This window comes from Neoarius graeffei, chromosome 12 (assembly GCF_027579695.1).
Source record: "Neoarius graeffei isolate fNeoGra1 chromosome 12, fNeoGra1.pri, whole genome shotgun sequence".
Lineage (NCBI taxonomy): Eukaryota > Metazoa > Chordata > Actinopteri > Siluriformes > Ariidae > Neoarius > Neoarius graeffei.
The window spans coordinates 26,731,424-26,746,819 of record NC_083580.1 but is presented as its reverse complement, the minus strand read 5'-3'; the positions used below and the strand labels follow the sequence as shown (position 1 = coordinate 26,746,819).

General features: G+C 42.3%; 1 protein-coding gene across 1 annotated transcript in view; it reads left to right on the top strand.

The window, feature by feature from the left end:
- ppp1r26 (protein phosphatase 1, regulatory subunit 26) overlaps positions 1-11,326 on the top strand; it is a 146,279-nt gene extending 134,953 nt beyond the window's left edge. The window contains exon 4 of the mRNA XM_060935732.1: positions 11,244-11,326. Coding sequence (XP_060791715.1) covers positions 11,244-11,321 — 78 coding nt within the window. The 3' untranslated portion in view covers positions 11,322-11,326. The remainder of the gene's footprint in view (positions 1-11,243) is intronic.
- The last annotated feature ends 4,070 nt before the right edge of the window (positions 11,327-15,396 follow it).

The following is a 15,396-nucleotide window of genomic DNA, read 5'->3' as shown; positions in this document are numbered from 1 at the left end:
CCCAACTGAATGGTAGGTACTTTGAGATTTTTTTACACTACCACATAATTCTATATATGTTCCTATATGTTATTTCATAGCTTTGATGTCTTCAGTATTTTTCTACAATGTACAAAATATTCAAAATAGAGAAAAACCTATGAATGACTAACATTTGACTGGTACTGTACAACACACACACAAATTTACTTACTTGTAAATAGTATGTTGCAAATAGTGGTGTAGCGGTTCGTGTGGAAGGGTGGAGCACAGAAGACGGCAGGACAGAGATCGGGTTTGTAAAGCGTTATTTATTGTTACACTTTTCAGTGACCAAGTAAATATAGACGTGCACACAACCACACAACTTGGTGTCTCGTTCGGGGGAGAGTCCCTCTGCTCTTGCTCTCCCTCCTTAAGTAGGGCGCGGTCACTGGGAAGACACACAAACAGGTTAATTGCTCTCAGGTGTAGTGATTCTGCCACTTACCTTCCCTGACTCCGCCCTCCTGTCACAGACCGGTGCTTGACCACGCCCCCGCTGCCACAAGTGGTTAGTGGGGAGTCGATAACTCTGCCATTGCTAATCCCAAGCCCAGATGAGAAAAGAGGAGGGTTGAGTGAGGGGTCGGCGCCCCCTCTCTTAAAAAACCTTGAGCTACAGAAATGTCAACAAGAACATCAAAAGACACTTCGACCCTGGGGCAGGATGGATCTCCAGCTGGAGAAGTTGTGATGCTGGTGACCCTGGAGCAGGATGGATATCCAGCTGGAGAAGTTATGCTGCTGGGTGTTGAAAGCCAAAGTCATGTGGAAGCTACCAGGCCAGCAACCATAATCTCTATCAGGACCATCACCATCATTGAACTCAGAATACACAATAGACAATGCATGGAACTCAGAACCATGTTCAAAACTGGAAAGACAGCACAAGTAGCTGCTGAGATGAGGAACTACAACCTTACCATCCTTGGAATTAGCAAGTCAAGATGGACTGGGTCTGGTCAGAAAAAGATGGTTACAAAAGAGTTGCTGTTGTTCTTGGGACATGACAATGATGACATGCTCCACACCAAGGGAGTGGCACTGATGTTATCAAAGACAGCCCAGAGAGCCCTTGTTGGATGGGAGGCACATGGCTCATGGATCCTCACAGCTTCCTTCTGAGCTAAGAAGGTTTTCTACAGTAGTCTGCTGACCATCATCCAGAGCCGCCCAAGATGGAACATCATCGTCATGGGAGACTTCAATGCTAATATCAGCAATGACAACAGGAGCTACAAAGAGATCATCGGGCAGCAGAGTATTGGTGAGATGAATGACAATGGGGAGAGATTCGCTGACTTATGCACCACAAGAAATCTGGTCATTAGAGGGAGTTTCTTCTAGCCCAAGAGGATACACAAGGCTATCTGGATAGCACCAGACCTGTTAATGGAGAATGAGATAAACCATGTGTGCATCAGGAAGAAGTTCAGGAGATCCCTTCAAGATGTGTGTGTCAGGCAAGGAGCCAACATTGCTTCAGACCATCATCTCCTGGTGGCCCAGTTGAAGCTCAAGTTGAAGAAGAACTACACGGAGGAGACCAGCAATTGCCAGTGGTACAATACCACCCTCCTGAAAGACACAACCAAGCAGGAAGAGTTCAAGATCATTCTCTCCAACAATTTCTGGGTACTGCAAGAGCTGCTGGAGGAGGAGACCATCAATGAGAAGTGGCAGGGAGTGAAGGAAGCAATTACATCAACATGTCAGGAGGTGCTGACATGAAGCACAGTCACAAAAAGTGGATCTCGGGAGAGACTCTGACTAAGATTGAGGAGAGGAAGAAGAAGAAGAAGGCAGCAGTCAATAACGGCTGTACATGAGCAGGAAAGGCCAAGGCACAGGACGAATACATGAAAGCATGCCAAAGTGTCAAGGGGGGGCATCAAGACAGATAAAAGAAACTAAATGAAGATGCTTCCAAATGATGCAGAAGAAGCAGCTCAGCAGGGTAACATGTGGGATCTCTGACCAAAAAGTTCGACAGGCCAGCAAGACCAGTGAAGGACAAAGATGGGAAGGTGATGCATAATGAAGTAGGACAGAGGAACAGATGGGTGGAACACTTTGAAGAGCTTCTGAACAGACTAGAACCACAGACCCCACTGGATATCCAGCCAGCTGACAGCAACCTGCTGATCAACTGCAGCACACCTACCAAAGAGGAGATCAAAGGCCATTAAGCAGCTAAGGAATGGCAAGGCTGCAGAACCAGATGGTATTCCGGCAAAGGCACTGAAGGCTGACATTGAGACCAGTCTGGTGATGCTCTACCCTCTCTTCAAGAAGATATGCAAAGTCCCATTAGAGTGGAAGGAGGACTACATCATCAAGCTCCCAAAGAAAGGTGACCTCGGTGCCTGTTCCAACTATACAGGGATAACACTGCTGTCCATCCCAGGCAAAGTATTCAACCATGTGCTGTTGAACAGGATGAAAGACACTGTAGACCCCCAGCTTCAAGACCAGCAGGCCAGCTTTTGCAAAGATAGATCTTGCACTGACCAGATCACAATGCTGTGCATCATCCTGAAGCAGTCACTGGAGTGGAACTTGCCTCTCTATGTCAACTTTGTTGACGGTGAGAAGGCCATTGAGAGTGTGGATAGACAGACACTCTGGAAGCTGCTAAGACACAAAGGTGTGTCAAAGATGATCACTGACATCATCAGGAATTCCTACGAAGGGATGACCTGCAGAGTAGTCCATGGACAACAGGTCACTGACGCCTTCCAAATGAAGACACAAGTGAGACAAGGATGCCTGCTTTTGGCTTTCCTGCTCCTGCTGGCCATAGACTGGATGACATAGACCTCCACATCTCAGCAGCGGAACAGCATCCAGTGGATACTCTGGAATCAGCTGGATGGCCTAGACTATGCTGATGATCTGGCCCTTGTCTCCTACACCCAACAACAGATGCAGGAGAAAACCAACACCATTGCAGACAACTCTGCATGCATTGGGTTGAACATCCACAGAAGGAAGAGGAAGGTCTTTAAGGTCAACACAGCCAACACAGCTTCCATCGTGCTAGAAAGAGAAGCATCATCATTGGCAGCATCGTTGACAAGCAGGGTAGGACAGACGCTGATGTAAGAGTGCGGATTGGCAAAGCGAGGGCAGCTTTCCAACAGCTGTAAAACATTTGGGGCTCTATGGACCTGACTATTAACATCAAGATCAGGATCTTCAACACCATCATGAAGCCTATTCTATTATACAGAGTCCAGACCTGGAGAACCACAGTCACAACCATGAAGAGAATCCAGACATTCATGAATACTTGCCTCAGTAGGATTCTCTGCATCTGCTGGCCTGATACCATCAGCAACCAAGAACTGTGGAGAACAAAAGAGCAGCCTGTAGAAAAGGAGATCCTGCAGAGACATTGGCAATGGACTGGCCACATACTTTGAAAACCTGCTTCTCGCACCACAAGACAAGCCCTCACCTGGAACCCTCAAGGGAAAAGGAAAAAGGCTGGCCAAAAAAAAAACACATGGCGCCAACATCTGGAGGCAGACATCAAGAAGATGGGCCATACCTGGGGGCAGCTGGAATGACTGGACCATGATCATGATGCCTGGAGAGTTCTTTTTGGTGGCCTATTCCCAGATGGGACAACAAGTGAAAATGAGATGAGCAAGGAGTCAATACCATCTATGTTTGTGAATCGTTTCTCTTGGTTTTGTTTCCTACACCTTCAACAACTGTGCCTGTCCGTTTCATCACCTATTCTAGACCCTGTATCTGTGAATCTTGTCCCTGTGTCATCATACACCTCAAGGCATTTTGCCTGTGAATCATTCTGGGTTTGATGTTTGGAAACACATGTTTTAGTTCTCCCACAGTATAAGAATTTAAGAATTTAATTTCTGGTAAAATTGTGGTCTATTTGAATGAACAAAAAGTATCTTGGTTTATTAATACTGCCATTTTGGCTGATGAGTTTGTGCTCACACTTAAAACTGTGTTTTCCCAAACTGTGATATTCCTCATCACAGATACAGCACTAAATCTGTTTGCCTGATTGCTGCATGTCCCATGAAAACACAAAATCGACAGAAAGGAAAAAACACCACTAAGAGTGTGGCTTTAGTGCATGTGCCACCGCAATGTGTAGTTTTATTTTCTGCTACAGACTTGGAGACAATACCAGTGCACATTCTAAGATGCACTAGAGCTGCAATCATTTATTTTTGGAGGTGTTCTTTTGTCTAGAAATTCTAACTGTAGTGCCGACATTTTAATTAAATGTTTCCAACTTCTATTTGGTCTATCTCCGTTCTGACGTAATTTCTGGCTTTTTTTTTTTTTAAGTTGTAGTTGAACCTCAACTGCAAGTGAAGGGGATTTTGTTTATCTTGGGTAATGATTTAGCAAGAGTACAGCTTTTCCATTTGATGCCTCTGTGTTTAATGAAAAGGATGAGCTGGCACATGAATATCCTTCTGTTTTCAGTAATTCTGTGGTGACACAAGCCCAAGCGCACAAAATGGAAAATGCTGAGGATCTTTTGTGTGTAGTGATGGTCCCATATTTGAAAACAGAGACTTGGTTCTCAGTCCTGTTACTGCTCCATAAATGAAAACTACAATCCCAAGTCAGGAAAAGTTGGGATGGTATGTTGAAATTGAAATTAAAACTGAAAACAATGACTTGTAAATAATCTGTGACCCATATTGCACACAAAACAATACATTACAGGTAGGGGTGTAAAGATAAATCGATTTGGATCGGTTATCAGTCTGTGACCTACGCGATCCGAGTGCACCGGTCAGTGTAGCCCTGATCGGATGAAATGTACTAAAACCGGTCCGATTATCCGGATTTACGGCAGCGAATCAGTTTCCAGCTCCAGTGGCCCATACATGTCATTGTTGCCTTTGATTGTTGTGCCACCAAAGACACTGAAGGACAACTGTCTCTGCTATAGTCAGGTTTATCAATCTGTCCTCTTTGCTGTCGTTTCTGGTGCAACTTGGTGTGTGTGAGCTCTCGCAAGACTCTAGTTATGACCTGTGACATCGGCTGATTTAGTTGAGCAGCGCAACATGTTAACATGTCAGGCAACGGGGATGAAATTTTCAGTGCTTCACACCTAAAGTCGAAGGTTTGGAAATCATTTGGCTTTTTAAAGAAGGGTGGAAAGCTAGACGAAAGCCACGCAATTTGCAGACTTTGTAGAGCAACCATAAAATACACTGGAAGCACGACAAACCTCAACAATCACCTGGCAAGACGGCATGCTGGGGCTGATGCGGGTGAACAGGAGGCTAGTGGTGCTAGCACAGCAAGAACGGCCAGCACGGACAAGAGCGGACAGGACAAAGACAATAAAACACAGGTATTTTTACAATCTCAATTCAGCCACAACTCGGCAAGGGCCAAAGCGATAACGGCATCTATCGCTTGTTTTATTGCGCAAGACTTGCGACCATATAGTGTGGTTGAAACCAGAGCCTTTCAGGACATGGTAAAAACTATGGAGCCAAGGTACAAGGTACCTTCCAGACAACATTTCGCCGAGAGGTGTGTGCCTGAAATGTACAACAAGATAAAGGACAAAGTAAAACAAGAACTTTTCCTAGCAGAGAGAGTGGCAATTACCACCGATGCGTGGACTTCGTGTGCAACAAACTCGTATGTGACAATTACGGCACAAATATTTCTCCAGACTGGGAATTGCGAAACCATGTCTTACAAACCAGAATCTTCAATGATAGTCACACAGGAAGAAATATGGGTGCTTTGCTGAAGGAAGCATGCGCTGATTGGAACATTTTGGATAAAAAACCCAGCTCTTGTAACTGACAATGCCAGAAACATGATTGTAGCTGGAGTTGAAGCTGAAATGAGTCCTCACCTTACCTGCTTTGCACACACGTTAAATTTAGCGTCACAGAAGGCTTTTCAAGTGGAAACAGCTGCAAGGTTGCTAGGGAGAATAAGGAGGATTGTTGGATTTTTGCATCGCAACATCAGAGGTGCTGACCTCCTCTGTGAGAAACAACAGCAACTATGTTTGCCTAACCACAAACTCATACATGATGTGTGCACTCAATGGAATAGCTCCTCTGACATGGTGCAGCAGTTCCTGGAGCAACAGCCAGCGGTGTTTGCCACTCTCATGTCGAAGGAGCTCAGGAAAGGAGAGGAGGTGAACACTCAATGAGAGAGACATTTGCAATGCTGAAGATATTGTTAAACTGATGGCTCCAGTAAAAGTTGTGACCACAGTCATGTGTGAGGAGGAGCAGCCAACAATCTCAATGATTGCCCCACTCAAGGCCAAACTTGACAAGCACTTTGAGGCTACTGATGAAGATACAGCTCTCATCACTGAGATGAAAAGGGCCTTCAATAATGACTTTGAAAAGCGATATACACATCTCCATGACCTCCTTTACACAGCATCAGCTCTTGATCCGTGCTTTAAGACATTGTCCTTTCTGACTGACGATGACACAGAGGATCTTCGCAAGCCTTTTGGTTGAAGCTGCAGCCATTAACAACAAGGTAAGAAACATTTTTATTGAGTTAGAGCTTTTTTGTTGTGCTGTGTTACCATTTCTTGCACTCTGCACATTTAATTTTTTGTGACTGCTGGTGTTTAATTGTTAATAGGCCGTAAGGTGAACCTCGAAAAGTCCTTCCGAAAAGAGATCCCGCTCCGACCTCTCCGAACCGCACACGCTTCAGTTCATAAAAAAAGAATGAGTTGTGGTAAGATTACAACAAAACAGTTTGCGTCACAGAATCGCGCTCATTTCTTAAATCGCAACATTTAATGAAGAACTAGTATCTCCAAGGCGTATGTACATATTCAGCAGGCGTAATAACACTTTGGCTCGTGAGAGGTGCCACGGTTGAAACGTCATCAGACTGGACAAATCGGGTAGCTACCAGCTGTGCTAGGTAAACAGAAGCAGCATGGCAGCCACCGGAGTAGCAGTGCTATCATCCAGCAGTACCGAAGAAGAAGAAAACTTGGCCGAAACTGTTGAAAAAACTAAATCTTCGACACGTAAGACTTGTTATATGCACATATCTTCTGTGAAGCATGAAAAAACACAGAATTTCACCAGCATACAGTGGAATACTTACCGAAACAACCTTCGGCAGTGGCTGGAGTTGAGGGGTGAGCGCAGAGACATATCCGAACATTACAAACACTGTCTTGACTTGGATTTTGATAAAATTCCCGAAGACGCGGCTTTCCATCCCACATGTTACCGGAGGTTCATTGAAATTGAAAGAGCAAAAAGGCATCTCGTGCGAGAGAAAGAGCGGGGAGATGATAAACAAGACCCCCAGACCAGCGAGGCTATCCCTGCAACAGTGACTGGCACAACTCCGACAAGGAAACTTCGTTCCAGATCAAGCCTGCCCATCTCGAGCTCTGGCCCCGTCCTTCCTGCCATCTGTATAATATGCAAGAAAACCTGCAAATATGTCGTCAAGGCTGGCAGACGACAAAAAGAAGCTTTGTCAAAGACACAGACTTTAACTGCAAGTAAGCTAAAAGGCATCTCACCCTCATCCCCCACTACACAATAGGTAGTCTATGCAAATGCATCCCATCCCCCAGCGCACACACACACACACACACACACACACACACACACACACACACACACACAGAGTGTACAGTAGTTGAATGACTATCTACACTGCTACTGACTGCACACAATCTCCTTGCATTTGTCTAATTTCTAATTTATACTTTTTCACAGGGACGGGCAACAGGACACGCATCATTGACATTACCAAGGTGTCATCAGCTCTCGGAGCCAGTGTGTGTTCAGCCTTGATTGGGATACATACATTCACTGGGTGTGACTCCACAAGTGCCTTTTATGGCAAAGGCAAAAGGAAGACATTTGCTGTGGCATGTGAGAAAGATGTCTACCTGAAGGCTTTCAAAAATCTGGGGACTGACTTTAAGACTACGTTCAGACTGCACCCTGAAACGACCCATATCCGATTTTTTTGCCCATATGCGACCTGTATCCGATTTGTTATTGACAATCTGAACGACACAGATCCGATTTTTTCACATGTGACCCAGGCCACTTGGATATGTGGTCCTAAATCCGATGCATATCCGATATTTTCACATGCGACTGCAGTCTGACCGGACAGGTCGCATTCATGCGACCTACACGTCATCAACAAGAGACAAACGTCACTATTCTGCGTTGGCTAATCCCGCCTCTTTGGTGGAAAACAACAACATTTGTACAGTTTTCAGAATTTAAATAGACTTTTATAGAATTGATCAAGCTAATGGTGGATTTGGTAGGGACCTGGATGTTGATCTGTTAGCCTGATTAAATAAAACAGTTTCTATAACTGATTTATAACTTAAACCATCCTGTATTACAAGATTATAAGATTGTTCTGGAAATTTCCAGTAATTTGACACCTTCGGTCTCATTAGTCTGCTGTTAATCAGATTATTGTGTGAGTTCCGCCGCCGCCACAAAAACCACATCGCCAGGTCTCGCCTCATCTCCATAGCAAACTGCACTGATGTTTATGCACCTTGAGCCAGCGCTGAGAGAAGTTGCAGAATTCAGCTGGCTATAAACAATCTAAATAAATATTTATAAAAATGTAGAAAAAGTTTATTAATATGACAAAATAAATATGTGCAAATTATTAAGCCTGAATTAAGAGTTTGGTAATACAGCGGCCGTATCCCAAATGACTGCCTACCGAAGCTCGAGTGCACTATATAGAGTTTAAAAATCCATTACTTCCTAGTAACATGTAGTGCACTTATATAGAAATTAGAGAGACATTTAGGAGTCAACCCTCGTTACCAGGCTACACGTTTTCATTTCAGTTCAGAAACAAAAACACACACGAGACCTCACACTTTAACACTAACCAGATAATTAAACAAACAAACAAACAAAAAAGAAATCATTAAACATGAAGAGTGCGCTTTTTTTGTTTACGTATTACGTAGATGTGCTTATTACGTGTCAATTTGCGCATGCAGGACACTTTTGGGTCGTTTTCCGTTCATATTGGAGATCGCATACAAGTCTCATATAATTGGTAATGTGAACGGCCTAACAAAAAAATCGGATTTCACAACAAATCAGATATGGGTCGTTTCAGGTTGCAGTCTGAACGTAGTGTTAGAGAGACATTTAGGAGTCAACCCTCGTTACCAGGCTACATGTTTTCAGTTCAGAAACAAAAACACACACGAGACCTCACACTTTAACACTAACCAGATAATTAAACAAACAAACAAAAAAAGAAATCATTAAACATGAAGAGTGCGCTTTTTTTTGTTTACGTATTACGTAGATGTGCTTATTACGTGTCAATTTGCGCATGCGGGACACTTTTGGGTCGTTTTCCGTTCATATTGGAGATCGCATACAAGTCTCATATAATTTGTAATGTGAACGGCCTAACAAAAAAATCAGATTTCACAACAAATCGGATATGGGTCGTTTCAGGTTGCAGTCTGAACGTAGTGTAACTTAGACCACTCAACATTTGCATTACTTTGCAAATATGTATGCCATCTGTACGATCAGCCAGCTGCAGAAAATATCAATGAGGCTAGGTACAAGGCTTTCTGTATGGCATCATCAGCCTTGCCAGAATTATCTATCCCCCCAACAAGTGATGCCCTCCACCAGCACTGCAAAAGGGCAAATAATCAGGCTGCAATCATGAGGTCATGTGTGAAACAAAACACTGGCGCTCCCGCTGGATATGGTTGGCATCTGGAAGATGGAAATCTACAAGTGACATGGATGACAAGAAATCCAGCCCCTGACACTGTTCTGCATGTGATACACTGTGGTTGCAGAGGGAGTGCCTGTGAGACAAACAGATGCTCCTGTGTCTCTGCAGGACTCTGTTGTACAGACTTGTGCAGGTGTTCCAGCTGTTCGAACACAAAGGAAACAGAAGAGAAAGAAGATGATAACTGCCCTGACACTGACAGTGAGGAATAGCATGTCATGTGGTTTTTACCTCTATTCTATTCCATTGATATCATTATCATTCATTTTATTATGATGTTTATTTATATATGTATATAAGTTTATGCCAGTCAATGTATACTTGTTATGATTGTTTTTATGTTGTATATAGTTGTGAGTGAATAAATGAACAAATGAATACCTGAATGTTCCTTATTATTGATAATTAGAATTATTTCCATTTATTGATAAAAATGACAACATGAAAAGGTCTACCTTATCACCCACTTGCATCATTGTTCTTTGTGCTATAAATAAAGCACTGTTTGGAATCCATTTAGCCCACTTTAGAAATACATGAATGGTTATCACTGATAATTAAATTGTTTCCATTTATTGATCAAAATGACAACATGAAAGGTCACTTGCATCATTGTTCTTTGTGCTATAAATAAAGCACTATTTAGAATCCATTTGGCCCACTTTAGAAATACATGAATGATCATTATCATTGATAATTAGAATTATTTCCATTTATTGATCAAAATGACAACATGAAATGTCTGCCTTTATCATCCACTTGCATCATTGTTCTTCGTGCTATAAATAAAGCACTGTTAAGAATCAATTTGGCCCACTTTAGAAGGATATTTTGAGAGATTCCTTTATGTTGGTTACATTTGACAACACCAGGCAGGCTGTAATTTTTCCAGTTTGTTGTCGTAAATCGGCTACGCAATTGGTTTAGCACGGTCACGTGGTCACGGTCACGTGGTGTCTCGTGACGTCAAAATCGCATTCAGCTCTGAGGAAAATATTTCTTCAGAAAATGTCTTGATTTAAAAAACGAGTGCGATTCTGTGACGCGGAAAGTTTGCTATAAGTGTAACATAACTTGGTCCTTTTTATCAGCTAAAGAGCATGTGGTTCAGAGACGTCGGAGCGACCTAAAACGAAAACGGGGTTCACCTTATGGTCTATAATGATTGTTAGGAAACATCACATGAGGACAATCAGGGACAGCCAGTTCAGGGAGTTGAAGGGCAGACAGAGCTGCTGACAGACCCTGGGCAAGGCAATCCGGAACATGTAGTTTGTTCCCAGATCCAGGATACACAGAAAGGTGTGTTGTTGAGCAAAATAGGGTTTAAGCAGGTTTCAATTTATAGGTGAAATAAGGCAAAAGAAAAGACATACCGTATAAGGTCATTGCACACATTATCAGTAATTAGTGTTATTCTTTCTTTTCCTTTTCAGATGATGACCAGCCTCCCTGTAAGAAGAAAAGAAAAGGTGCAGCGCTGGACCTACTGTTTGGAGAGACCTTCGAAGTGAAAGCAGCAACAAGATCTTCAAATGAGAAGGCGGCCAGTGATGAAGTTATGAGGTACAGACAGCGTAATACATTGCCTCTCAAGGACAACCCACTGCAATGGTGGAAGGGACAATCAGACCTCCCACTGCTGTCATCTCTTGCAAAAAAATATCTCTGCATACCAGCAACCAGTGTCGCATCAGAAAGAGTTTTTAGCACAGCAGGGGATGTCGTTTCAGTTCAACGCAGTGTTCTCAGGCATGATCATGTCGATCAGCTGATTTTCCTCAAAAAGAATCTTGACAAGTATGAATAAATTCTGAGTTGTGAGATGTAAACAGAAGTCATAAGCACACATACACACACACACACACAAACCAACTCAGGCAGACACACACTATACTTTTGCTGTAAAGCATTGATGATTTCAGACAGAAAAAAATGTTATGAGATGGAGAGAAAGTAATAGTTTTTGTTTAGTGTTTGGAGCTTTTTCTTATTTTCTTTTTTTGGTAAGAAAAGCTAATTACAGACACAAGAAAGATATGTTGCATACTGAAGTCTATGTCTAGCAATGATATATTGCACTTGTTTTACAGTTACTGAAACTCACATGAGTGACTGAAGCAGTAATCATTCTGATTGTTGCCTTTAATAGGCAACTTGCTATAGGCTACTTTTATTTTTGATATCTAACATTATTTTGTGGTCTTTGAGGGAAAGTCAGTATGTATTGTATTTTAAGTATGAGCAGAGTTTGAAAACCTGTTAAGTGAAGCACACCGGATTTCCAGTTTTGTGTTTTGTAATGTATCCCAGCATTACTAATGTAATGTATGTAAAGTATAAATAAACAAAAGGATACTGTTTTGAAATTTCATTTCTGTTTTTCTTCTCAGTAACATGAAGCACTTGGAAGTTAAGTTGTCAATTTGTAATGAATCGAGCCGGACCAGATCGAATCGTGCCAAATCGTTTACTACTTTTTATGAATCGTTCCTGAATCGGATTGTAGCCTGTGAATCGAGATTTGAATCGAACCGTTTTGTGAGTGAAAGATTCACACCCCTAATTACAGGCATTTAGCAGTTGCTCTTATCCAGAGCAATGTATAACAAGTGCAAAAGTCAGGCACAAGAAGTGCTGAACTTCTAGACAAGAAAATTCTAGTGCCAACTGACAAGTGACACAATAACACTTAGTGTAATATTCTGTTTAAGTAATAAACACCCAAGGAAAATAAGGCAACCATACAAATGATCTGACAAAGTACAACTAAATGGAGAAAAATAAAACCCCAACAACTAACACTGAGTCATCATGACCAGGCTAGACAGTGCACAGCCTGGGTTGGTCAAGACTGCTACATGATTACACAGTGAGCAGGGAAGCAGGGCATAGGTGCAGTCTGAAGAGGTGGGTCTTCAGTCTGCGCTTGAAGGTGGCCAGGGAGTTAGCAGTTCTGAACTCAATGGGAAGGTCCACTAACGGGGAGCCAGGACAGACAGCAGTCTTGAGCGGGCTGGGCAGGAGCGTAGAGGAGGGGTCAGGCGACCAGTAGCAGCAGATGGTAGGTCTGGCTGGCATGTAGAGTTGGATCAGTCTCTGGAGGTATGTTGGACCTCATTCCTTGACTGCCTGGTAAGCTAGCACCAACTTTGTAAATTTGATGCGAGCTGTGACAGGCAGCCAGTGTAGGTCAGCAAGCAAAGGGGTAATGTGGGAGGAACGAGGGAGGTTGTAGACCAGGTGTAACCATTCTGGATGAGCTGCAGGGGTCTGGTGGCAGATGCTGGAAGGTCGGCGAGGAGAGAGTTGCAGTAGTCCAAGCAGGAGAGGATCGGTCTTTGGACCAGGAGTTGAGTAGAGTAGGTGGTGAGGAAGGGGTGGATCTTTCAGATGTTGTAAAGGAGAAATCTGCACGTCCGGGTCACTGGATGTTTGTCGAAGAGGACAGTCTGTTGTCAAACATCACCCCTTGGTTCAATACAACACATTATTCAATGTTTTACCTTATTCCTTCTCACAACATTTAAAAGATGTTTAGGGAATGAAGACACCAAGTGATGAAGCATTTCAGGTCTTATTTTGTCCCATTCTTCCTGTAAACTGGCCCAAGGTGTGCAAAAGTACAGGGTTGTTGATGTTATAGTTTCATTTCAAAATTCTTCACACATTCTCTACTGGGGACAAAGCAGACAGGCACCCTCTTTTACCCCAGCCATGCCTTTGTAATGTGTGCAGAATGTGGTTTTGCATTGCCTTGTTGAAATACCCTTGGGAAAATTGTTGTCTTGAAGGCAGCATATTTGCTCCAAATCTCAATGTGGTTTTCTGCATTAATGCTGCCATCACAGAAGTGTAAGTTACCTTTGCCAAGAACACTGACACAACCCCATACCATGACAGAACCTGGCCTTTGGACTTGTTGCTGGTAAGAGCAAGTAATGTTTCCATTTTGCACAGTAAAGTTTTAACTGGCATTTATGGATGTAACTCCATATTGTAGTGCTTGATAAACGTTTGCCAAAGTAATCTTGAGACCATGTGGTTATATCAGCTATAGATAAATGATGGTTCTTGATGCAGTGCCAGCTGAGGGATTGGCGATCACGGGTCCAAGCTTAGGCTTGAGCCCTTGCCCTTTACACACTGAAATTCCTCCAGATTCCTTGAATCCTTTAAATTGCGTCATGCACTGTAGAGGGTGAAGTATCCAAATCCGTTCCTATCTTTCTTTGAAGAACTTTGTTTTTTAAACAGTTCAATAATTTTCTCATACATTTGTTGACAAACTGGAGATCCCTGGCCCATCTTTGCACCTCAAAGTCTCAGCTTTTTCTGGACACTGATTTTGTACCAAATCATGATTACAATCACCTGTTAACATCAGCTGTTTCAGATCACATCATTATTTAATTGCTTTACCTCATTACTAGCCCTTAATTTCCTCCCTCGCCACTTTTTTTTGGAATGTGTTGCATGCCTGAAATACAGGAATGGAAGTACTGTATATTAACAACTGTAATGAAGTTGACCAGACAAAACAAAAATGTCTTGTGTTAATGCTGTCTGCAATGAAATACAAGTCAAAGTAAATTTAGAAATCACTGCTTTTTTATTTGCATTTTCCATTCTGTCCCAACTTTTTCTGACTTGGGGTTGTACTTCTGTAATGTAAGAGGATTTTTGTAAATGGGATGTCGGAGAGAACTATTTACTACAGCCCAGAAATCAAATGTTTCTCTCTCAGCATATGGTCAGTAACTCACAGCTACAGTGTTCTACAGCTTATTTTTTGATGATGTACTAATGAGTAATTGGATTCAATGTGGTCTTCCGCCTCAGGATCTGAGGTGTTGTGCATTCTGAGATGGTTTGCATCCCATCACAATAGTACAGAGTGATTATCGGAGTTACTGTAGCCTTTCTGTTAGCTCTACCAGTCTGGCCTTTCTTCATTGACCTCTCTCATTAACAAGGCATTTCCACCCACAAAACTACTACTTATTGGATGTTTTTCTTTACTGCACCATTCTGAGTAAACTCTAGAGACTGTTGTACATGAAAATCCCACGAGATCAATTGTTGTAAATATACTCAAACCAGCCTGGAACCAACTATGTTTAAAATAACTGAGATCACTTTTTTTCCTCATTCTGATGTGAACATTACCAGAAGCTTCTAGCCCATATCTGCATGATTTTATGATAGTCACTGCTATCACACAATTGGCTAATTAGATAATTGCATGAATGGGCAAGTGTACAGGTGCTTCTAATAAAGTGGTCCGTGCATGTAAAAGTGTAATCTACAAATATTTGTATTAAATTGAAAAAGTTTCCACTTTATATAAACAATAGACCTCATTTGTCAAACTGGATATGAAAGGATTTATTAGTAACTCATTTGCAGGAGCTTTTATATAAGGAATTTGGTATTAGTTTAAAAAAAACCCTGTACATTTTCAAGGCTTCTGAATTCAATGAAAAATACAGGACAGAGACAACACAAACATTAAGATAAATAAAACTAGTCATTCAATTACGACAGAAGAAACTGCCACTGTACAAACAAAGGACAGGTTGGTCTGTC